Source organism: Chiroxiphia lanceolata, chromosome 5 (assembly GCF_009829145.1).
Source record: "Chiroxiphia lanceolata isolate bChiLan1 chromosome 5, bChiLan1.pri, whole genome shotgun sequence".
NCBI lineage: Eukaryota > Metazoa > Chordata > Aves > Passeriformes > Pipridae > Chiroxiphia > Chiroxiphia lanceolata.
Genome location: NC_045641.1, coordinates 26,932,526 through 26,958,857, shown reverse-complemented (window position 1 = coordinate 26,958,857; position 26,332 = coordinate 26,932,526). Strand labels below are relative to the sequence as shown.

At 39.8% G+C, this 26,332-nt stretch overlaps 1 protein-coding gene across 3 annotated transcripts; it reads right to left on the bottom strand.

Annotated features, from left to right (window-relative positions):
• Positions 1–3,289: 3,289 nt before the first annotated feature.
• GPR85 (G protein-coupled receptor 85) lies at positions 3,290–8,774 on the bottom strand. 3 transcript variants are annotated; one of them, XM_032689192.1, is made up of 2 exons: positions 7,586–8,774; positions 3,290–5,972 (listed from the first exon to the last, which is right to left on the bottom strand). In XM_032689192.1, the coding sequence occupies exon 2, from the start codon at positions 5,795–5,797 to the stop codon at positions 4,685–4,687; it is 1,113 nt and encodes a 370-aa protein (XP_032545083.1). In that variant the 5' UTR covers positions 5,798–5,972; positions 7,586–8,774; the 3' UTR covers positions 3,290–4,684. The 3 variants fall into 3 exon arrangements, with proteins under 3 accessions (XP_032545083.1, XP_032545081.1, XP_032545080.1); XM_032689190.1 differs by lacking the exon at positions 7,586–8,774 and adding an exon at positions 7,301–7,535; XM_032689189.1 differs by lacking the exon at positions 7,586–8,774 and adding an exon at positions 7,058–7,157.
• Positions 8,775–26,332: the final 17,558 nt, after the last annotated feature.

Below are 26,332 nucleotides of genomic sequence, written 5' to 3'. Positions count from 1 at the left end.
CTCAAAGAAAGTCTTGGTGTATAATATCAAACTCTTTGATTTGTTGCTGGCATATGCACTGCAAAATGTCATCTTGTACTGTTTTTAATGGTCATGGCCAGAGAATGCTTATGATCATTACTGATTTAGATCACTGATTTCTTCACACTCAAGATCACTTCAGTATACAAAAGCAGAGAACCTCTATTGAATTTAATTTTGAAGAACAGTATCTCAGACTAAGCCTTCTCTTTCCTCTGAAAGAGTCAATCAGATTAGTAGTGTGCACTCACACAGCTCTCAATGAATATAAACTAGAAGGAAGTTGTCTATGTGCTATGCAGAATTGTACAGGCAACTCTCAGTTGTATGTGGGTGTGTAACCCAGGTTGCAGATTAGCAGTGCTATGCTAAAACAAAGCAGAAAAAAAAGGAAAAACACCCACCATTCTTCTTTGAATTTCTGATCTCACTTTCTACTTCATCTTAACTTCATTCCTTGATAAATGTAATACACATAGGAAATTCTTATCTAATGTGGACATGCTTTGTATTACCTATGTGTTAGCTCTGTGCAGGTTAGTCTACTCCATTTATAGCTTCAATAATTAAGAGCTGACTGCGTAACTATGAAAGAGCCCAGCAACCCACCTTTTTATTCAACATTTGCTAAAAACCAATTGCTTGTTGAAATACCTCCCTAACTCACCTCAAAAATCATCAGTTCCCATTTATATAATTTTTTTAAACCCATGTGTAATAACAGTTTGCTGCAATACTGGATTCTTGTTAATATAAATAAAATGTGGACATGCTTGAAAGGCAAAGCAAAAGCAATAGAAGTGAACAAACACAATGCACCTAAAAGGAGGCAGAGTGGACTCCTCTGCCCCCAAGACCTAGAGACTGACAGAAAGCCATTTTATAATAAGATTTTGTAGCTGTACCAAAAAACTTGCATTAATTGGCTAAATGTACATTTTATTTATTTAGAGGGTCATTAACACCAAATACGCTTTTAAAAAATAATATACCCTTGGGCAATGTAACAAAAACAGTGGTTTCATTATGAAGGATTTGGGAAACTTGTTTCCTGCTGTCCCCTCCCAATTCTCATTTTCCTCTGCACAGCCGAAACTGGATCTGCTTTATGACCAAAGACAAAAGACAGAGATACCCAGTGCACTACCCAAGTGCCCTGAGATGACGACTCCATGAGCTGCAAAACCAGCTGGAAGGAACTGGTGGTCCCTCTCTGTCCTCAGGAAGGGAACGAAGACACTGACAAACACTGGGAAGGTGCTGCAGAATCTTATCTACTGGGGAGGAGGGATGGCTGACATACTTCTCAAGGAGCACGATAAATACAACACTCAGTATAGGGAATATTTACTCTTGTAGAAGGATTGATGGAGAGGCTGTCAAAGGACTGGTGGGGCTAGAGAGGGTAGGAAAGCAACAGGGGCAGACAGTCTTTTCTCCAGGAAATTTGTTCTTACTCTTTTTTTGTCATCAAAAAATTAAAACCGTTAACTTCACATTACCCATGAGCATTAAAGATCGACGCAGATATAAAATAGTGTGATATTCTTTGCTATTCTGAAAAGAGTAACTACCAGCCCTGTATTCTAGCTTTGGCAACAGCTTAGCTCCTGTACTAAAATGAAAGCAAAAGGCTTTTCATATTGTGACACAGTAGTGTATGAATTGGAATGAACCTTCTTGCTCCTTTGAATTTATACCTTAATACATTAGTTTTGATATGCTGACTAGGATCAAAATGACACTGATGACAAAAACTGCAAGCACTGCTTTAATTCATGCATACATACAGTTCTTGTAGGAATCTCTCTAAACTACTTGACATTCTGTGCCAGTGAGTTCCATTGAGTAATAACTTTGCATAAAACTTCTTACTGGAACAATTATAAAAATTCACTAAAGAAAAAGTACCTGTCCTCTGTCAGGTAGTAATACAGTTGCTTATTTTCATATAGCCAAAGAAATTATATTCATATCAAAAGAAAAACATTTATCAAAATATTTGCTTTCAGACTTATTTACTGTTTATTATTTTAATTTACATCAGTTACTGCTTGCAAAACTTCCAGGGAAATATTTTTAATTTTTTTTTCTCTTTTCCCACTGCATAGTAAATACAGCCTTCTTAGTATTTCAGAAGTATAGTACTATAGAAATGTTAGGGCCTGCTTCTGCTACGAATGAAGTTAATGGGAAAACACCAACTGACTTTATTAGGAGTTAGGTCAGGCCCCAGATTTGCAGCTTTTGAAATTTCGTGGTTGAAAATTTTCTGGCTAATCCTCAGAACTGACTACTTCTACAACTATAACATTATTTACAACTTTATTTATATGTACTTCTTTATTACAATATGTAATATCTATGTTCCTTGTAAAGGTTACTATTTTATAGAAATTAGACTCAAGTTATTGCCAATCAACCTTTTAATAAACTTAAGTGGGATGACTTTCAGAATTTTTCTCAACATACAATTCAGTTTTTATTCCTTCTTGGTATCTCTGAAAACTGCTTAACTACCTTAATTTCAAAGCCTTTTTCAGTGTAATAAAAATGTCCTTTTGGTAGAAGTTTATTGGTCCCATTTCAAATTACGTTCTAAAACATTCTTATACTGATGAGGACTCATTATTTTAGCAATTTTTCTGTTTCAACACAGTATATAAAGCCATGCCTCTCAACCAATCAACCTCAGTATAAAAGTGTATGTGAGGTCAAACAGATTGCTCATCAAATCTTTGATCAAGTTGTCTGATCGCATATAGACACAACTGTCTGAATTGTTGCATATGTTGTATAATGTTATCATACAAATTTAAGTATTTCCATTATTGACTGCTGCTTGTGTATTTATATATTAACTTGCTGGTCACAAAACTGCAACAAAGGACAGGATATACCAATACTGAATTAAGACCTCTAGTTTTGCGTCTCCCAAAATTAAGAAAAATCTGTGTTTTTATGATTGACCAACTCATGATGTTGTGCTTCAAATATACACATATTCCAAAATTAAACAGTGAAGCTAATGTTAAATACTGTGTTGTAACTTTAAATATAACTGACATATTAGAACAGATAGATGGGTAATTATGATAAACTACACAATAGTGCTACTGTAGATAATATAATTTATCAATCCTGTGGTCCCCACCATTCATGCATTTACAGTTTGGGAATACAGTGACTGCAAAGGATAATAATTCATAATGGCTACATTCTCAGTACTTCATGCTAGCTCACTAGACAAAATAAAAAAGGTTAATTGTATAACTGGAAAAATGTAAAATTTTATTCCAAGAAAATTAACAAGCTACACAGGTAAATTTTGGCAAATGCAACTTTATATTGAAATCCACACATCTGTATCTGAAAGAAGGAAAGACTCACAGACTCTAATGTATTTCTAAAACACTAAGAAATCATATTATATGCTTTCACAAGTTAAAACTTAAATAATTTAAAACAACCAATACACCAAAATGTGCAGAAAATATAAACAAGACTGTGCCTTCAGTAGAATAAATGCTTCACAAATTGTGCAAGATATCATACTAAGGCTGCGGTCTCCCCATGACAGCTGTCTCAAAATATAAACATACATCAACTGCCTGTGTTTCTCAGAACAAACTAGAAAGGGCGGCACACCTAGAAAAAAATCATATAATCCCAGTGATGTGCATATTGATTTTGGGAACCATTGGAGTAAAAAGGAAAAAAGAGGACTAAGTGATCTTTCATGCACTCCCAAATGACTGACCAGAGTTATTGATTCAATTTTCCTTGCTTATTTGCTTCAATGCTAAACAAAATGGAAGATACTAGATAACCCTTTAAGGCAACATGTGTTTATTCTGTATAATTATAACTCTTCAATTATGACTGGATATTGTTGTTAACGTTGCCTAACAGACTGATATCTAGCTTTTTAGAAAATATAAATAAGAGTCTATTAAACTTTATACCAAATCAGCAAAAAACACAGAATACAGTTAAATGTTAGTAATTTCACTGTTAAGGAAAATGGTATTTAGAAAGAGTAATATAGTTGGAAAAAAATTAAATTCGAAATCTGAACAAAAATACTGCTTTGGAATGCTCCTCAAAACTTACTCACAAGGCAAACAGATTTGTAAGTGTGATAATCCAATAATGCATGGCACATCTTTAATCAGTTACAGTACTTGAGTCCCCAGTTTTCAGTCTTTGCAAAATAATAATTGTATGAAATGTTTTAAAGGTCTTCAGATGTCTAAAATTAGTTTTATCAACACATTAACCTCATATCAACTTAATTTATTAAGATGTCCAATGCTAATCTTTCTGATGTTCTTATTTTATGTAGTGATATACACAGCATTTAGCACTGATACTTAGCACCTGCTACTTTCATAATCTAGATTTCAACCACATAAAGGAATTCAGGGCAGTAGTTCAGTCCTTTGTTCTTAATTACAAACCTTCAGCAGTGGTCAGCAGGAACACGTTTAGGTTTAAAACAGGATTAGAGGTGAGCTATTGCAAAGACTGCAGAATGTTGCCCAAATCCTTACAGCTGCTGACATCCCATTCTTGATTTTCTCCTCAAGACATGGCTACAGGCCACAATTGCTTAGCAGAGAATGGTAGTGTTTCACAAGGCTAAAGATTTACAGATGCTCCCTCATATAACACAGTAAGGTTCCCTTGGTAACCTGGATTTTCTGCAGTAAAGAAGGGTTGTGCTGAAACAGCGCCTCAGCTCCCTGTTGGAGAAAATGCAGACAAAAGGATTGATTCCAGCTTGGGCAAAACTCATCCAGACAGCGGCCGTTAGAAATCCCCCAGGTACTACAGGCCCTCTTGCAAAAACTCTCCAGTAACAGGCTACCAAATAGGGACCCCACAAGGTCAGAAAGAGAAATGTCATGATGTAGAACATTCTGCTGATTCTCTTCTCCATTTTGAACTCATCTAAAACCAGTAGCCTCCTCCTGCCCGTGGTGTTCGCATTTTGCCTGATTCCCAACAAGGTTGGAGGTGTGGGACCCCTTCCGAATCCAGCCAGCCAATTAGCAGCTGCTTGACCACTCGCTCCAGGACCATGAAAAGTCCAGTTCTGGCTCACTGCTGCAACAAACTGGACTGGCTTCATTTTCCTGCGATCGTGAACAAAAAATATCAGCTTGAGGTAGACAAGCTGTGTGGCTAGGAGGATAAGGGCAAGAAGAAGCATAAATCCCAAGGAATCATTAGCCCTGAAGGAACGATGCTGGAAAGTGCATTGGTCTTCCTCCCTAATGAACGAGTAGGTGCCCACATCTAAAACTGGGGGGAAAGCCATGGCTACAGAGAGAGTCCAAACCATACAGATAACAGCCAAACAAGTCCAGAAGGTCAGTCTTTTCGTATAAAAACGGTGGTGGGCAATAGCTAAGTATCTTGTGACGCTTATGCAGAATAACATGAAAGCAGTGTGAAAGCAGGACAAAACCCCCAAAAAGGCAATCACCTTGCAAGTAAGAGTCCCATATGTCCAAGTAGAGCCATTTTTCACAGAGGTGAAAACAAATGGGAAACAAATTGCAGATCTGAGGATATCTGAGCAGCAAAGATCCAACAGGAAGTAGTAAGGAGCTCTATGCAAGGTCTTATCTTTGACTAGCAAAATGGAGATCAGAAGGTTACCCACAACACTGACTCCTATTATGAAACCCAGTGAAGTCAGTTTCAGAAAAGCTGTTAAAGGAGAGAGATTTTGTAAAATGTTGTCAGCTGCATGGCTGTAGTTCGCCATAGATGGATGGATGATATGTATATTGCCTCAGTCAAGTCTCATGATCTATATTTAAGAACAAGGAAAAAATAGATCCATACATCTTACTGAAAATGTAATCCACAAACAGAACTGATCTTGTGTCTAGTCATACAGTACATCCTCTTCTTTCTGATTTGTCATGCCATCAAAATATCTGAAAAAAAACGAGCTATCAGTTCTTAAGTTAACACAAAATGATGTCAGAAAGTGCTAACAAAGATGTTAATTTATGGAGAACCAAATGAAGTTGTAAATTTGAGTACTATTGTTTGTTTTTAAAAATCATGAGGCTTTTTTTTAATATACTTACTCTTTAGTATGATTGATTATTGACAGATTTGGCTTATTACAGTTTCCGACTGACCAATGCCCCTTATATTTGGTAGCACATATAATGTCACAGTGAAAGCCTCAGAGATTTTATGAATCAAAAGATTCCCAGTTTGTGAGCCCAAGAGTTAATCACTGACATCTTTTTTAAAAATCCCCAAAGACCACTGATATTTTGACATTACCTACATTTATTTTATGTCTACTGTATTTGTCAATGTTTTAAGAGGCAGCTGCTATGTTGATACGGATCACACCCAAAGAAAGCCTGCAGAATTTATGTTTTTTAACCCAAATCACCAAAGCACATTAAGCACAGTATTAGTTTAGGCATATTGTAAGAGAAGCAGCATTCATGATCCCCCTCCCTTCCTTCTATAAACTATAATTTTATCATTTAGGCTTTTAGATAAACAGGTATCCAGACAGTCGATAGCAGTATGCTTTAGGGTGTCGTTCCCCCCCTCCCCCGCTTTAATGCAAATCGTTAAAGGCTCGACATAATTCATAATAAGCAACGGTCAGTGTAAATACTGAGCAAAAATAGGCAACGCAGCCAAGATTTAATGCCCATCCTTTTGGGAGGGCTAGTTTTGGTTATGCTTAGATAAACATATAAATTGATATTTTTTTTTTTAGCTAATTAGGGCTCCGCGATTCCCACTAATCCTCCCAGTGAATCCTACCGGAACACATTTCATGCAATAAAATAAAATAAAATAAAGAACTGTCTGTTGCTGGGGTTTCTTGGGGTTTGTTTTTCTTTTTTTCTCCCTCCAGAGCCAGGGACAGGAGCCACAGCAGTCATGATCAGGCTCCTCCGTTATTCAAACGAAGTGTTTCCTATGCCACCTCGGGTGTACAAAGGATATTCCCACTGAATCCCAGCAAAAATCCTTCCATTCTTACCGTCCACAAAAGAGCCTGATTGCTGCTGTGTAAACAGAGGCTGATCAGATCATGGCATCGTTTTAAAACCATGAAATCAGGCTCCCCCTCCCCCTCCCGCCAGCCCCGCCGCTCCCCCTCCTCCGTGGATCTGTCCCCGCGGCGGCCGGCCCTGCCTCCGCACACACTCCCGCACGCTGCACACCCGGCGCTCGCTGGCACCCTCACACCGCCGCTGACACACACATACACTCGCACACTCACGGGCACAGCCGCTCCCCCTCGCCCCGCCATGCAGGGCTGGACTGCGCCGCGCTGCAAGGCAGCCCGGGTGCCGCTGCTTGGCATCAGCCGCATCTGCCGGAGCCGTGCGAGAGCCCCCCGCGGCGGGGAGCTGGGGTGAGCGGAAGAGGCATTGTCTGTGAGCGCTTTCATCATGCCGCTTCTTTGGAAATCACCCCCCAGGCCCGCTCCCTGAGCGGGGGAGCCCTCCCCGCACGCACCTGCAGTCGCGGCAGCCCTCGGCGCCCCCAGCCCCTCTCCTCCTACCTGTTGGTGCCGGAGATCCCCACATGCCAGAGCTGCTGCTTGCCGCCGACCGAGGGCTGCTTTATCCTGGCGGTCTTTTCTATTCTCCTCTGCTGTCTTTCATGCTTCTTTCTCTCAATCCTTTTCCTTTTTTCCCTTTTTTTTTTTTTTTTTTTTTTTTTTTTTTTTTTTTTTTTTTACCTCGGTACCTTGGCCGAGGATCCAGTCAGTGGCTCTGGCGGCGCATGCTCGCCGCGCCTCCCCCCTGCGCGCCGAGCCCCGTCCTCCCCTGTCGCAGCGCTACAATCTCTCCCAGTAACGCAGCGGCGGCGGTGGCCGTCTCGATGAGGGCACGGCAGCCTCGGCGGCGGCAGCTGCGGCTGTCTCAGTGAGGGCACGGCAACCTCCGCGGCGGCAGCAGCGTCCTCAGTGGTGTTCGGGCAGCCCCGGCGGCAGCAGCAGCCTCCTCAGTGAGGGGAAGGCACCATCCTCAGTGATGGGAAGGCAGCCTCCTTGGCAGCACGTTCCCATCGCGATGCATAGCCGAGCTGGATTTACTGGCGAGCCTGGGCAAGCCAGTGAGGAAAGGGAGGGGAAGGAATCAGGTCCTGTGCTCCTTGTTTATGCCGCTGGGCTTCCCCTCCCGCCCCATTCGGTTACAATAGGGGTCTGGAGGCGCCCGCTGCGTTGCGCGTTGCAGCCTGTGTCAGGAGAGGGACCGGGCGGTTTCTTCAGCTGCTGATGCCTGATCTTCCCGCTCGTGGCTCCTTTTCCTCTCTCCCGATTCCCACCCGGTGAATTCCTTCTTCCTGACCCCCGAGCCAGGCAGGACTCCTTAACAAGTGCCGTTGTTCGTGGAGGGCGCATTCGCCGCGGGGCCGTGAGGACACCGCACCTTCGCCCCCCGCAGCCCCTGAAGCGGCTTCCCGACGCGCAGCCCGAAGCCGGCGCAGAGCCGTCAGCGCTCTCGCTTCATGGCGGCGGGGATGGATCCGATGTTAGCCCGTTCCGTCCGCGGCAGGGCCGGCGTTCCCCCTGGGCGCGCAGGGCGGCAGCGGCGGCCGCCGCGGAGGAGCGCCCGCCCGAACCGGCGGCCGGCGGGGATCGATCCCGAGCCGTCCCGATGATGTCATGCGGGCCGGGGGGCCGAGGCGGCGGCGCTGGGAGGCGGCGGGCTGTGGCCTGGGCCGCCGCAGGGGCCTCCCGCCGGCCCCCGCACCCGCTGGTGCCACCGCTGTAAAACCAGGAGGGAGCGGGAAGGATTTGGATAAGGCTTGAAAGAGCACGTTCCTCCGCCCTCCCGCCTCTTCGGTTTGTGTGGAAGTTTATCCAAGAGAAGTGGGAAAATGAAAGCCATGCCCCAAGAGTAATTCGCTTTGACTGCAAGGCAGTTGAGGAACAGCTTGTTTTGGGTCGAGAGATTTGGATCCTGAGGAACTTCTTCACTGGGAGCTTCTGTTCAAGGCAGAATAAATCCTTCTGGGGGACAGATTTATGGGGTTGATTGATAATGTGTGTCACATCTATGAGACCGTTAGTAGACTACAGGCATTTTTTAAGGCTGTTGTCAAGTTTGGGTTCTTTTTTTGGCACTTACTAAAAGGCATTGGAATTGGTGGCCAAACCACAAAAGCAACTTCAGTAACAGTCTGACCAAGCCCAAAGGTCTGCAGCCATTGGAAAATACAGTTATTTAAAACCAACATAGCATGTGACTTGTTTCAGCTAAAGTTTATTCTTAGGCAGAAAACCCACACAAAGCTCAGGTACCACACAATTTTTTATTTTTTTCTCTTAATGTAATTATGACAATTTCATGTTGGTGCTCATCTTTGGCATGGTAGGTGTTGGGTGGTTATTAAAGCTACTAGTTTAAGATGCACTTTTCATGTCCCAGTCACCTAAGCTAAGCAGACCTCTCCGGCTATCCTTTTTCTCTTGTTAAATATAGGTACCCACAGTGACATAGACCATGACTTTTAAAGTAATTCTTAAAATGTGAAGGGCAAGTAGCTAAGGCAGCAAGAGCAGACATTTTAATAGTCTGTCTAATATAGCAAAGAATTGTCTAAAAGCTGTGCGTGAAAATGAAACATTTGCAATGCAAGATTAGGAAGATTTATATGTGCTACAGGATGACTGTATGGTCATGGTCAGGGCCTATTCTTGCACTCTGATATATGTTTTTTTGTTAAGAGTAAACAATACAATGTAATCATCATTGTAATAAAATAGATTCAGTGCAGTAGCTTTTAACCTTTTCTGTCTGTGCTTTCTTAGAGTTGTCACAGAATTTTATTGCATTATAACATTTTAAAACTTGCTTTCCTTTTAGACCTGTCACAGACTGCTTAGAGGTAATCTGTGGACTTCAGAATTCATTCAGAATTCAACCACCAGTTCAGCATTAATCCATTTGTCATCATATGTGTAACCTGAGAACCAGTGCTCTAATTTTGTTCAACAAAATGTAGACATCCAGACTGAAGTGACAGCTAGTGTTCCGTCGTAGTCAATGTCGAAGAAGACATGCATTAGAGAGCAGATCATCTGACTCACAAGTCTAAAAGCCATCCTATGGCTTGAACTCTATTCTTTTATTGTAAGAGTAAAGACAGGCAAGAGAAACCGTTGCTACAAAGTAAGAGATTTCTGGTGGAGTGACATATTGCTGTGTTAAGCTGTTGCACCAGGAGCAGGTCACAGCCTCCATGGAGGGGAAAAAATCCAGAAGTCATGGGGTTGGGAATCTGGGAGGTGAAGGAAGATGCTGACAAAGATGGCTCCATGAAGCAAGAACCCGGAAATGAATGTGCAATTAGAAGGTGTGGAGAAGAGATCTGTAACGACAGGTGAAGAGGTCTGTGCTGACTAGTTCTTCAAAACAGCTGTGCTAGAAATATGAAAGGTTCAGAAAAAAAAAAGTGAGGCAGCCCTTGTTTGCAAAGTGAGTGGCTTAGGGGTAGCGAAGAAGAATTTCTTGGGGCTTTGGCAAAAGGAAGGATCCTGGATCCTGAATAAATTGCCCACCACACAATATAAGGGGGACAACACTAAGGGCAACAAGAAGGAGGTTCAAAAACACAGGGGACCTGTGTCCCAAACAGGCATCTCAGAAGAAAGAAGTGATTACTCTCAAGGAAGTAAATATATTTCCCTACCTTTTCTGTTTGTTAGTTTGGGGTTTTTTGTTTGTTTGCTTGTTTGTTTTACTTACATACTACTGTTTCCCAAGAAGGAAGGGTAAAGGGAGAGAGTGTAAGAGAAGTGTGAGCAAAGCACACACAAGAGTGCTGATGTGCCCATTAGAGCTATCAGCACACTGATCAGAGCTTTCATGAGGAAATGAGAGACCCAAGATTATTTCCCTGATTTTCTGAATTAGATCAAAGATGCGAACCATTGCCAGGTTTGGACAACTCTGCTGCAAAGTTCTTGACAGTTATGGTACAGAGCTCTTTCATTTAGTCCTGTTGGAGTTATTTAATAATTATGGTCAAGAAAGTAACTGGTGAAATACTCAGCTTTGTTGCTGATGACTGAGGATCCTGTATTCCAGTTGTTTATTTTTTTCCAATTTAAATACTGTTTAAGAATGACCAAGGAGCTGTGTCTAGTGAATTGGATGCACTAGGTCCATTCACAGATCAAGATCATCTTATTGGAGAGCCCTACTTTGATATCCTCAGTCTTTGGCATCATCTTCAGATCTGGGCAGCTCATTTCCATGAGGTGGTAGTGATGCTTAGGTGCATGTGGCCAAGGTGCCAGGAATTTGGGTGCTGGGGTGGGGGACAGGAGAATACAGAGGAATTTTGTTGACGTGTAAGTAGCATTTGGGGTACTTGCCACCTGATTTCTTTTGAGGATATGTGCCCTGAAATCCTATACCACAATTGTGAGCCAGGTGAGGATGCAGGGTGATTCTCATTGTTTTGAACTTTTTCCTCAGAATAGGAGAGGTTTCTGAGAAGTCTGACACAGAGAAATTTCACTAATAGAGTCTGAGGTAGAGATAGGGCTAGAAGACAGGCTAGCGATGACAAGTAACTATCAGTTGAAAAGATGGGGTGAGATATTGGCCTCACCAAGGTCAGTAACATCTCTCAACTATTTCAGTGGGATGAGGATTTCAGCATGGGGCCAGAAGTTGTGAATACCTAAACATAAAGTACTCACGTCCCTTTTGTTTTGACCATTTCAGTAACTAATGTGTTTACACACTGTCTTGAAGTTTATATATATGCAAAGTCAATCCAGTCTGCATAATGCAAACTCTGAAGCATTATAGGTTTTCCAACATTTCTGCAAAACAGGAGAGATAATCTGCAAGGTGTGCCCACTCCTGTGCAGAGGCTAGCACAAGATTTATTGCTTAAGAGACTATGATTGATGCTATTGAAGTACATCCTTTTCAAAGGGCACAAGGAATTCTTCCAAGGGAAATTTCTTGCCTGTGCAGTAGATTTGTGCAACTCTGGAGTAGTATTTAAGTAGGACTTGTATAACATGAAGACCTGTGCGGGACCCCTGCACAATAGAGAATTTCACCTGCAATATATTTGGTTCCTGTCCTTGGTAAAATGTTTTCAGAGCAAAGACATTTGTTGGCAGTGTCTGCCTCCTGGGTTGGCTCTCAGCACAGATGTAAATTTCACCCCATACTGAAAATCTCTCTAGTAGTCTCCACTCAGTGATGCGTGTTTTCACCTATAACAAAATTACGTTCATGTGACTAAAACAATTCTTATGGATAATAATTGTATTTTTTTAATGTTAATATTCAGCCAGATCCTCAGATGTTTTATAAATATTTCTCAAGAACAAAATTCAGTATGTTAAAAAAATATTTCATAATTACATTTTGATACTTAATTTTTATTCTTAAAAATAGATCTATGTTGCATGTTTACACAGGGGTAAATTAAGGTTTAAGTACAAATACGCATATGCTTATTAGCTGAGCATATGAAAAAGGCTTTGTCCTTCAGAGGAAAACTTCTGCTCTATGTTTCTCTAATGGGAGTGAGGCACCAATATGCTTCTGAAAATCCCTTTAGATACTTTCCTGTATCCTCAGGCTTCAAAACACCTTTTACGAGTTTGTTCATTAGGACTACGTTTTAAAGATTGGACACATGTTTTGCACCTGTTTTGTAGATACAGTGTTAAACTGTTGTGCAATTTTGGTAGTGTGGACCTGTCTTCACTTGCATATCAGGTAGTTAGAAATGCAAATGAACTTAACTGTAGCCATGAGTAATTATCAATGTTAAATTTCACTGCTAATTACTTGTGCCTGCAAAAAGATAAGAAATTTTTAAATTGCTGGACTTCACAAATGGTGGTTTTACATAAATAATTTAGAGGGAAAAAGAGAAAAGAGAGTGTTAGAGAGTCAAGTGTCCATATGTGGTCTCTGTTGTTTGTGCACCATATATATGTTGTCCTGTGCTGAAAAATTAGAAAGTGCTTGCTTTCACAGCCAATGAGGAGTGATAACGATTGACTTAAAAGAGCCAGTCACATCTACAGAGATGCAAATCGGTGACTGAGCTCCACAGAAGGAAAAAACCAAGGAACTTAACAGTATCTGAAGTAGTAGTTCCAAGTAGATACATTTGTTGAGATAATATTTTTGAATGGTTGAGAATAATTGAGACTATTTGTCTAATATTGTTATCTTGGATCTCTCGCTATAAATCATATTTATAAATAATGTAATATTCAAAATGTAATCTTTAATTTGTTTAGCTCAAGTTTTGGGTTGTTTCATTGGGTTTTTTTTTAATAGCAGAGGGTAAGCACTGCCTTGTATTCCTGTATAACAAATCTTTTAATGTGAATTATTCTGAACTTGCAGTGTTGTTAGTGGGAAGTATTGAAATTCTTATTCTAGTTTTTAGTTAATATGGGCAGCACTGTAGAAACACTTCAGTAGGTGTCTACACCTCAGTTCAGTGTCTGAACTACTGACCTCAGAAGGACGCTTGCTGTTATTGCCTGCATGCCTTGTGAGGAGAAGGAACCTTTTGCCAGAACGTCAAGAGAATGTAAACCAAGCTTATTGAAGTTCCTGCTACATCCAGTTTCTCCACTCTCTTTCTATACCAGAAAAGCTGTTGGTGCTTTGGTAATTGAATGTGGAACAGGAAAGAAAATACTTTCTTCTTTCTTCATTACAAAAAATAAAATACCATTCGTTACAAATCTTGTAGATGGGACTTTTGTTGAAGCATATACACAGACACAGGGAATAATCTTACAGAAATAGTGATTCATTTATTTAATGTATTTTCATCTACAGTTTAATTAATCGCATTCAATGTACATTTTTTAGTATAAACTACATTACAATATGTCTTTCAACTACTTTAAATACATTCCATTTGCTGATTTGTTTTTCCCTGCACAACATACAGTAATGTGAATAAATCACAGTGTTACAATTCAGCAACCAAAATAGTTGAAAGGAGCAATGCTGAACACAGTTAGGAGCTGATGACTAAATTACCGTGGCTGAAAGGCATGATTTTTGCATGAGGCTTATCTAACCAATAATATGAAAGCAATCTGGTGAAAAACAGGTAGAAAGTCTTTCAGAGTTTCAAAGTTGAATGGGAAGTGCTGACTCAGGGCCATGCTAATGACTTGCTGGTTCTGATGCATAGCTAAGCAGTCTTGGCTTCTTTGGTTGACTCCTGTTCTCAGGTCTTATCTTCTGACACTGTATCAATCACATTTGGATAGAAGGGGAGCACTTCCACACAAGATTTCCAGCCAGTGCAGATCAGCACCTCAGGACCACTAAGATAGAAAGCTCTGTTAAGTTACTGCAGTGTGGGATCTGTTACTGTGATTTTAGAAGCTTTAGAGAGCTTGTAGATTTTCTTTTTTGAAGTGAAGTGTTTGATTTGTGTTGTTTGTGCACCTCACCCCGTTTCAGATACTGTGTTTTATAGTCCTTTTGTCTATGCTATCTTAACATTTGATTTTTCAATAAAATGCTTTTTCATAGACTATGCAATGCTCCTAGTTTACGTTGCTAAATGGAAATTCAAGTCTTGAAATCAGCTAACCCTGCTGAAGCACACAGCAGCTCTGCAGTGTCATGGTCATTAACAGTGCCAATCACAGCATTCAGGAACACTTTTTTCCTATCACCATTACAGCCGCCAGTGGAACACCATGGAACAAAATGAATGGGGTTAGTGACATTACAGTACAGAATGCTTGCCTTGAGAGAGAAACCTGAAAAGGCTTGAAAGACAGGGGAAGGATGACTTCTTTCAGCTGAGCTGCATCCAATATTAAACATAGACAGCCTCATGTATGAGATGCACATTTACCAGTCATGTAAACCTACTCTATTCCAAGCTCTTTCATAGTTTTCCAGCATGTAAGGATACATGCAGAATGCTTCTTTGTCGGGCTGAGGGGCCTGCTGGGGTGGCACGTATTGCTCCCATCTCTTTTAGTGCTGTTGGCTCACTAGAGATCATTAGGATGTGGCTGCGGCCTAATGAAAGGAGTGATAATGGTTCATTATTTTTCGTATACTTTCTGTCATGAAGCTATATAAAGCTATTCATGCAAGTGAATTTATGTACATTTCCTTTCCTTCACTGCCTTTGAAACCTAGAGGCTGATTTTAGTGAAGTCTGATAGGTGAGAAGAGAGGTCTCAGAGGCAGGCGAGGTTGCGATAAATTTTGTGAATGTAGGTGTTGGCTGCTTGTCCTAGAGTTTGCCTTTTTGCTTTGGCTGGCCACCACTTTCAGAATGGCCACCACTCCCTAAGGACCCTGGTCTGTAACTGAGGCTTCAGCATGCAGTAATTCATCTGCTGGTCAAAACGTCATGGCCTGGAATCTCAATCTCTTCCCAGTCTGAACTCTTTGTGAGCAGGCTTGGCTGAGCTCAGCTGTGGAGGTGAACAGGACACTGGATATGGCACCATGGTTTCTGTATCCAGGGCAGAATGGCAAGAAGCAAAGACCATGCTGGCAGGCTACACACATTCTATTGACTGGTTCATATTCAACCAATGAACAGCCACACTGCTGAGCTCCTCCTGGTCTCTGCTGCAGTTGCTGCTCCATTTCTTCCTGTGCTCATAGAACTATTTGCATGACTATTATTAGTGCGTAGGGATATATATCAAATTAATCACTTTTGTAGAGCTGACATATATAAATACTTTCATTTTCTTCAATCTTTAAGGTCAGGTTAGAGGTGAAACATGGAATGGACAGTATCTTGTAGGATTAGAGATTCTGTTTGGCAATAGAATTTTCTATTTCTAGCAATATATTGAGGAGGGATTTAAAAATAATAGGATAAAATAGTATAACTGTCACTGACAGCTTTCAAAGAACTTTTAGGCTATGCTTAGGGACAAAAATTAACAGTGTTAATGTAAGAAATACTTATTTTTTGATGATATGACCAGTTTACATCTAGGCATTAGCCTTCCTACAGATTTATGGTTCAAATTTTAATTTAATACGTAGACTGTAACTATTTTATATATATGGATTTATATATATATGTATTATATACTACAGTGCAATGACTCTGGATTGATTTAAAGCTCTGTAAAGAAAATATGACTTGTTTAAAAAGGTATACTGCTGAATGCTTTTGAATGCATAAGATTGAGAAAATGGAGAGTCAAATCTGCAATGTCTGAAAAAAAGAGTGAACACTGGTTTTGCAAGTAACTACCATGAATGTATGTTCTACCAGAGAGCTTCAGATCTTATGATCTAGAAAGTGAAAATAGTCTTGGATATTTGTGTGTCAGCTTAGCTGTTATCTGTTCACTGCAACTAATTTGATACCTAGAACCTAATGCCATGGTCCCATTTTGTCAGTTTGTTGGATATGAAACATGAAATATTCTCATTTATATGTAGAACAAGGAGAAATAATTTCAAATTTAATACTTGCAAGGATGCAGAGAACAGTTCTCTCTCAGTAAACTGTTTTAAGAAACACAACAGTTTGAATTCTGCAGATACTATCAGAACAGTACTGTGAGGGCACAGTAGGAGGAACTGCATGAATGCAGCTCTGATGCAACTGTAAAACTATAAATATAAATTTATTTCTGCATTGCCTGATTCATGGAGGTATGAAAGAATGAATGTTTTATTTGAAATGTCACCTACAAAACCAGTCAAACCTAATGTTAAAAAATGGCGGTATCTTTTGCTTGATTGAACTAGTATTTGCATATAGTCAGGCAATGTTTGAGTGTGGTATTTAAAGAAAAGGGTGAAAAATTGAGCCGAAACAGGGTGTTGCGCTGTACTAGATAAGACAATCTGCTGGTAGGAGAAACACATGTGATATGGTCCCAGATACCTAGATTGTTTAGTGCTGATTTTGCTTTGTTTTCTGGTCAACTACAAAATGTCAGGCCATGGAGCAGGGACCAGGACCTAAATCTTGCCATAAGAGGCAGGTTTCCTAAGTAGCAGGCAAGGGAGTCCATCTCTCTTGCCCACACCCCACCCTCCCTGTGTCATTGCTCTTGCATTTTTACATATAGAGGGTCCAGGATAAACAGGAGACCGTGCTTTCCAGGATTGTATTGCCTAGTACTCCAGGCAACTTTTTTTGCAGGTGGAAGACTGGGCTTCAATTCCAGATCTTCTGTTTTGTGTGGTGTAACTCCTAGGTTGATATGGAAAAGCTGGACTTCCTACAGCACTTATACATTCACTGTGCTCAGCACTGCTGCTGATGCACCTTACCTGAGCACACCACTCAGATCAGACTCTTGTAAGGACATTGCTGGGATTGAGATATTTAGGTTATGCTCTGTCTCATATCCGAATCACAGAGATTCTGCACTTCACACTCTTGGGCAGTTCTGCACATGAATGGAAAGCTTGCAACCTCAGGTCTAAAGTGTAAATGTCAATTGAAAAGTGAGCACTGATAAGTCTTAGTGTTGCTGCACTGAGGGATTTCTGGGTCCTTTTTTGGAGGGTTTACATCCTAAATTCTGTTCAAGTCATGTTTTAGGTATTTAAACCACAAAACTACTTTAAACTCTTACAGTTCCTCACTACATAATTTTATTAAGCTTCACTGAACTTATTCTCCATTATTAAATCAAAATGTACAAATAAGAGACCTAAATAACAGTAATCTGCTTTTCTTAATCTGAGATGTGTAATTGGACAAAAAAGCACTCTTTTAATGATTCAACACTGTTCCTCACAGTACAATACCAGCAATAGCCAAGTAAAACATACCTCTTGTGTAGTTCTATGCTACATTGTAAATTTGGTATTAATGTAACACTTCAAAAGCTAACAGAACTTTTAGTTGATATACTGTATCTCTCTATTTGTACAATATCTTTTCATAAATATGCATGCATAACAAAACTGTGGCAATTTGAGGAATTTATGTAAAACTTATGAATTCTCTTTGATATCACGGGTCCTCAAGATAAACCAGTTTCAACCTGCATGCTCTATATTGAAAATAGAGCAGTTCTTTCTTTTTTTCCTAATGTTTTTTCTCATTGAATTTTCAAAGGACATTGTCACAAGGCCAACCATAATGAACATAATGAAACGCTGACAACCTGAAATAAAATGGAAGACCTTGAGACAAGAAGGTCTGGTAATTGCTCAGAATGATTTACTTGCCCAAGTGGCTTAGTTACCAAAACATGGATCACATCTTGGGAAAACTTGGTGATGCTGAAAGAGAATTAAAAGCTAGAAAAGAGAAGGTAACTTAGTAGCCATTCTGGAGTAAGATAGAAGAAATCAGAAGAAAAAACTGGCTTCAGGAATGTAAGAAGTTATTTTCTGGTGTCACACCCAGACAGAGGCAATTGAGAACACAAAATTAATGAAATTGCAAGGCTAGATTCAAATTCACTTTTGACCGATTTAGACAATAGTTAGATAATAAATGGAGCTGGGATAGCCTTCAGTGGATACAGAGAGAAGTTGGAGAGAGCAAAAGTAAAGGTCTTAATTATGAAACTTTCAGACTTCTGCTTCACTTGGCAGTCTTGAAGTACAATTATGAACCTACTGAAACCAAAACTATTTTAAGGTGAAGTAGGTTTTCAGTCTTTAAACTCTCTAACCTTTCCTTAAAAATCTGTAAGCTGGGAGTATGGATATTCAAATATGGCTCCTAGTGAACAGATACAGTAAGATATCTTTCAAAAAAGAAAATAAAGCTAATAGCTTTTTTTTTAATGTAAAAACCCTACATGTTTAATCATGTCTGGTTTTTGAAATTAAAAAATACAAGAATAATAATAGGATGAATAATTACTGGTACTAAGAATATGTTGAGATGTTAACATTGGACTTCCAAGTGCTGAAGTGAAGAAAGAGATACAAGTCTAGTAGGCTTTGACTCAGCACTATGACTCAGCACTACCAAGCCCAAGTAGGCTTGGGTATTCTGTAATGTGAATAAAACTGCATTATATAGCAGTTTTAAGAAAGGATTTATGAAGTCTCTCTACCAGGGGATGGTGAAAGGTTTGTTCTGATCTGTTCAGTATGAACATCCTAGAAGGAATTTTTGGAACCAGTGTAGGTTTCTATTATTTCTGTGGTAAGTTTAGAGAAACATATGTACTTATAAAACTCTTTACAAATGTACCAGTCCATAAAAGCTACACATTTCTCAGCCTTTGTAATAAGACCAGAAATAGTTACTGTAAGCAGGTGTCAGGGATCAACTGTTTCAAAAAATGAAAGACACAGTCTTTCACTCATGAGGTTTATTTCCTTGGTATTTATTTCTTGTGAAACCAGAGTGCAGCTTTTGAAGCACAGGACAAAGGGAAAGTGGGTTTTCATCACCAGATAATGAGAAAACAAAAACTCAGTGCTGAAAGAGGACATGGAACTCTTATGGAGCAAATTGCTCATCTACTACTGCATGAAAGAGAGTGTATTTAAGGTATGTCTATCAGAGCCTCTTTGCCCTGTTTCTATGACATTTCTTTTCCAAGGCCCATATTTAATACCAAATCAGGTAATTTTCATTGTCCTGAGTTACGACAGATGACATTATGATATATTAAGGCAGGAGTCTGACAACTATTATGTACAGCCAATTTCAGACTATTTTGGTAGTGTGCATAAAGTGATCACATGATCTACATTCACTATTCAAAGGTCAGTATTCCTTTGGAAGTGGAAGAGATTTTAATTCTTAATTCCTACTAAAGGTATTGGGAGTTAAGCAGAGAAACCTCTGGCAAAACCCATAAAAGTTCAGATTTCTAGTGCTTTACATTTCTATCTACAGCTATAATAATTTCCTTGCTGGCCCTTCTGAAATTGAGAATGTGTAATCCTTTTTACTGGGATTTCAGTGTTACTTCTGGACAGGCAAAGAAAATTTATGACGTTCTCATTTACACAGATCCTCATGTAGACTAGGTGAGAGGAGTTCTTGAGGAACAGTTTGACACAAACACAAAACAGATTGCTCTTATTACTAAAGTAATAAGAACAACAAGGCAGAAAGATAAGCAGATGTACATCAAATGTGTGCAGCACACACACATTTAGTGTGTGAGGACGCACTTTATATTAGCATGGTGTCCTTGAGAGTGGGCTGTCTGGTGGATTTCCCTTTGCCTTGGTTGATAAATTTGGAGTTGGGGGGGCAAAACAATGGAGTCTAAGTTGAATACACTAGTTCTGATGTGTATTTGTGGAATAAGAATATTTTGGGGAGAATATTTTTTCCTAATATTTATTAAGATGTAGGTCAAATAATTTACTGGTAGCAGACTGAGAGAAAAAAAAGAATCTATTTTAAGAACCAATTTAGATTTTCACATAAATGGAAATCAAGAATAATTCTACTGCATTACACAGAATTATAAGGGCTGGTGCAAGGTCAGAATGAAGCCTCTTGTGTTTTCTGTTCAGAATGAATTTAAATCAGGGTGACTGCACTGATTTCAGCAACTTCAGGCAGTTTTTTAACCAGATGAAAATTTGGCATTCAGTTATCACAATAAATAATTCAGCTAATATTTTTCTAAGGAAAAAGATGGGGATGGAGTCTAATGTGGCTGCAGTTCCCCGTGAGCACCATCTTGTGCAGGGTGCACTTCTGGTCAAATGACAGGGACCCTTCCATCCTACCAGCATAACTACTGCAACCAAACCTGTATTTTGTCTTTGACCTTGTCTTAAATTACCACTGATGCCAATGGGAACTCCACGTGCAACGAAGTTTATTATTCTGGTTCTCAAATCTTAATATTTTCAAAATGTTGACTTGGGCAGGAGTTGATGTAATTCGCATTTAGGGCTTTGCACTGAAGCACTTGAATTCCATGTGGAGTACAGGACTAGCCCCATAAACCCATGTCTAAAAATCCCACTCTGAAAAGAGGATTACTGAACATGTGCTATATTTGCTCCCTTTTTTCCATAACCTTTTAATGCCTCAGGGATTGAGTTTCACTAGACACAGTGGGAGAATCCTGGTACATCTGGTTTCCCTGTGGTCTTACATGATGACTGAACAGCCTCACAGCTTTTGCAGTCAGGTTCCCTATGGGCTCACACTGTGATTAGATTTGTTCACCACAAATATATCCTTGTTTGCCATAAAGATACAAGTGAATTGAGCTTCTGTTTATGCATCCCATTTACAACTAGGACTTCATAGAATCATACAGTAAATTAGGTTGGAAAGGACCTCTGGAGGTCACCTTGTACATTTCTTGGCTAAGTCTCTTCCCAAAGATGATTTCTTTTTCCTGTTTTGTGGATCAACAATTTGGAAATATCCTTTCAGCTGACAGTGTCCTCTGCTTTTCTACTTCTCCAGGATGCACTAATCCCAGCTCACACAGATACCACATTTTAAAATATTGTATACAGGGTATTTAAAAATTAAGTGTACCAACAAAACTAAATTTTGAAATGTGAAATCTGGCATGTAAGAATGTTAAAAATACATAAGCCACACAGCTATTCCTGAATGTCTAAACAAATAGGTCATCATCTATCTGGCTTTTGTCACAGCAGGAGATGACTCCATGGAGCAAGAGGGTATCAGTGGCCTGGGCATGCGTTTGGCACCCAGAGAGACACAGCTGTCTGTCATTTCCCAGGAAGGATTTGAGGTTAGCCAGCATCCCATGCATCAGGACATCCTGCTGCCATAACCCTGGCATGGGGGATGGTTCTGGCAAAGTTATGTGGGATTCAGAAGACACAGTTTGGTCATCCCTTTAGGAGAGCTTGATTTCAGTTTAGGACAATAAATTTTTTTGAGCTGACTTCATTGAGATTCTCACCAAGGCCATATTTATTATTAGATAACACTGACTTGTTCTTGGAAAAGCACTTTTGGCCTATTTTTAATGTAAAATATTTTTTGGGATTTATGTTTTCTTTTTGCGAATACAATAAAATGAAAAACATGGCTCTGTGACATTTATTGCTGAATACTCATTTCTTATTGGCAACAGCTCCAGATATACAATCAACAACTTTAATCTTTATGAAGAGATGAGAAGTTACTTAGGTAGGGCCCATTGTAATATTACTTTTTATGAAAAAGGACTTTTTTTTTTTTTTAGCAGATATAGACTACTTTATAGATTATATACTGTCTGCAATTATCAGATAGACTTTTGGAAGTTGACCACAAATGGCCTTTCTGAAAAGATTAAATTTTAAAAGAGACCTAATTTTTCCTTGCTATTCATGCAGACACTGAAATAAATCTATGCTTTCGAGGAAAAATGATTCAACATGGCTTCAGCTGATTCCCCAGGTCATTTGAAAAGATTCAAATAAAATTTAAAACTCCTACCATGAGACTTATGAATCATGTTAGGTTAAATTTTGAGAACTAAGTGCAGGTATTGAACATGTAATTTCCACAGCTGTATCAGTTCAGAAATAGGTTGGTAGAAAATGTCCTTGAACAGTTCTAGAATTAAAGACATTCTCATTTCACAGGTAACTCATAAAATGGAAAGCAAACATATTTTCATAAAAGTGACAATTTTCTTCACTTCAGTTCTCCCAAGATTAAGTGTTCATGTTTTAGGACTGTTGCTTTTCTGTGAAAGGGTAGAGAAGGGACATGCAGTTATACTATTTATTATTAGCATCATCGCAGTGTGTGCAAAATGCTGCACAAACAGAAGAAGAGAGAAACAGAAGAAAAAGACAGACCTTTCTCTTCTAAGTTTTACGGGACTGTGTTGTTCCACAGTATTTTAACTTCACGCAGGAAAAGAAGGTAATTTCCATGCTTTTATATTTGCCAAGTGTAGAGTAGCAGTATGAAAATGTATGCAAAATGTTAGTGCCTTGAATGAATGACAGCTGAGAAAACTGCTGGTACTGTTGGTTCCAGCTGAAATTTCCAAGGCAATGACTAGTGAGGAGGAACACAGACAATATAGGAAGGCTGAAGGAGAACACAAACTTTGACCTAAGCCAGCAGCAAGCCCTAATTTTCTACAATAGTTTGCTTAGGGACACAGTTCTCTCTTCCCCACCTCTAATGTTTGCAACTCCTAGGTCTGATGGAGGGCACTCTGCTTTCAGGCTTTCACTTATGCTGTGTAGTACACCCTCAGCAAATTTGTTGATGTCTCTAAACTGGTGCAGATGATGCACAAGAGGAGAGGGATGCCATCCAGAGGAACCTTGACAGGCTGGAGAAGTAAGCCTCAGTGAACAACCTCATGAAGTTCAACAAAGCGAAATGCGAGATCCTACACCTGGATCGTGGCAATCCCAGACACACCTACAGGTTGGGCAGAGAGGTGATTGAGAGCAGCCCTGAGGAGAAAGACTTGGGGATAATGGTTAATGAAAAACTCAACATGAGCTGGCAGTGTGCATTCACAGCCCAGAAAGCCAAGCGTCTCCTGAGCTGCATCAAAAGGAGGGTGGCCAGCAGGTCAAAAGAGGTGATTCTTGCCCTCTAGTCTGCTCTTGTGAGACCCCACCTGGAGTGCTGTATATGGTTCTGGTGTCCCCAGCATAAGGACACAGAATTGTTGGAGCAAGTCCAGAGAAGGGCCACAAAGTTGCTAAGAGAACTGGCTCACCTCCCATGCAAAAACAGGCTGATAAAGTTGGAGCTGTTACAGCCTGGAGAAGGCTACATGGAGACCTCATAGCAACCTTCCAGGGGGGCCTATAGGGAAGCTGGAGAGGGACTCTTCATCAGGAATTGTAGTGATAGGACAAGGAATAACAAATTAAAAGAGGGGAAATTTAGGTTAGATACTGTGAAGAGGTTTTGCACTATAGGGGTGGTTAGACATTGGAACAGGTTGCCCAGAGAGGTTGTGGATGCCCCAACCCTGGCAGTGTCCAAAGCCAGGTTGAATAAGGCCTTGAGCAACGTGGTCTATTGGGAGATGCCCCTGATCACGGCAGGGTTGGGACTAGATGATCTTTAAGGTCCATTCCAACCTGTAACATTCTATGATTCTATGATTATACAGGTCTGTTTATTAAGCAGTCTAAGGGACATTTTGTATTGTTTTTCTCATGAAAATCTCTGTTTCGATCTGATCAGATGAACGATCCAGAAACAAAAGGCTCTGTTGACTGTCTAGTGGGCCTGCACCTTAATGTGACAGAGCTTTCCATGCATTTTCAAGTTTCATTATAGAGAAACTGAGCTAAGGAGACCAGTACAATGTCTGGAAATGTTTTGAATGCCCATATAATTTTATTGTTCTTTTAATTTTAGTTCAAAGAAGATGTACTTTTATGTTATTTACCATATCATACTTGATATGTAACCTCTGGCTTGCTTGCTGGAAAACTTCCTTTGCAAATATTGGTAATGCAATATTTGGTGTTACTGTGTATTCATGTGAACTGAAAATCATCATTTAAAAACTGGTTACATTCTTTAACAACTGAACACTTAGCAGTGTAGTCAGTGTCTAATGTATTAAAAACTTGTCACTTCAAATTTCTGAAGATTGATTTCAGCAGGATTTAAGTGGTTTGGGTCCTGTGCATCTTCAGTCACATCCAATTTTGCCCAATATGTTTTGTTGCATTTGGTTCTGAATTAGTAGCCTTACTTTTCTCATCTGGTGAACAACCTGCACTTTCTGTTGAATTCAGATAATTTACTAACAATTTGTTCAAGTGTAAACCAGGAGGACAAACAGATCCAGGCCCTCCTTTCCACCACTCCTAACAATCACATCACTACACCAGTTTAGATCTGGCAAACCTTTCACCAGATGTAAAAATGAATGGCAAGGTTACTTCTGCAGTATAATAATTAGAGCATTTATCATGGAAACAGACCTATTATGGTTCATCCATTTAGCTATGTTTCATCTTATCATAAATGGTGAACTCAACTCCCTACTCTCTTCTCACAAAGCTTATGTAAACAGCTTCATGCAAAGAAGAACCAGGGCTTCAGACTGTGTTTGTGTCTAGTCAGTACACAAGACTCTCTGGTCTATCCAGGGAAAGCTCCCGTGGAAGGGCATGGTAGCTGAGAACCACAAGCACAGCGCACTCCAGAAAACTCAGTGAGCATCCTGGAGATACCACCTGCTTCCCGTGACACCATCGCAGGCCAATGATTCTCCTTCCACTTGTGCCGAGGATATGATTGGGATGCAAACATTAATATCTGTAAACTTATAAAGGTTCTCAGAATAGAAGATGTCATAGAATTTCCACATCTCACAATAGTGTTAAAGCAGCATCACCACCAGCAGCAGGATTTATCTGAGTAGGAGAGAACATTCGTAGCAGTGTTCATACACCCAGAGAAGCCAGTGCATTAGGAACTTTGTGAAGCATGTGTATTCCAGCCCCAGGCACTGCTGTACTCAGCAGAATGGTAAGACCTAGATGGTGTGCAGCACTTGAAGGTGTGTCATGAGAAGCTGAGGACTTCTGTCCATTTGCAAAGGGACTATACACTGGCTGTTAAATGTTCTAGGATGGCTGGTTTTTAGGTACACTATTGTTAAAACATACGGAAATCATAGCAGTCAAAAGCTATTCCTTCCTGACCAGCAGGTTTCTTGAACTAATTAGAGGGTAAGGTTGTATTTGTTAGGCAGTAAACATTGTCAGGTTGTTTCTACTTTCTGCTCTAAAAACAGCTTCTAACGGTATTAATTTAGTGCAAAAAGTGAACCGCTTTGTGCGCTAGCTGAAATCCTGGAAGAACTAGAATCCCATTTTCAAAAAAATTGGTATAAAACAAGCTCCTTTAAAGTCTAAAAAATATATAATTCAGGTAACTAAATCACTAGAACACAGTATTTCTTTAAAAGAAAAAAGCAGAAAGTGGTCCCATATATTCTTGGGTCTCCAGTACAAAACTGACATAAATGGCTTTTCTGGTATAAAGGCAACTACATAATAGATATGTTAAAAATTCATAGTGAAAAGGAAAAATAAATAATACTTCTTCAAGTTTCCCTTGTACCAGAAAAACAGGATTCTTTGCAACTGCAAGCTGACAGTGTCAAAGGGGACCAGCCCCCTTTAAGTGCTTTAAAGTAGCTGATATTGAAATGGGATAAACAAGTAGTAGAATCAATAGAAGTATGCTCACTGTACAAAAGCTCAACTGAACACATACCTTAGGCCACATTAGTTTTAAAGTTATCTAACTTTAAGCAAAAGTAGATAAGAAAATAATAACAGAAGGAGTTTCAACAGTTTTAGTCATTTTTGTCATCATGATTTTTCTTTTCATAAGAACTACTTCATCAAGCTGA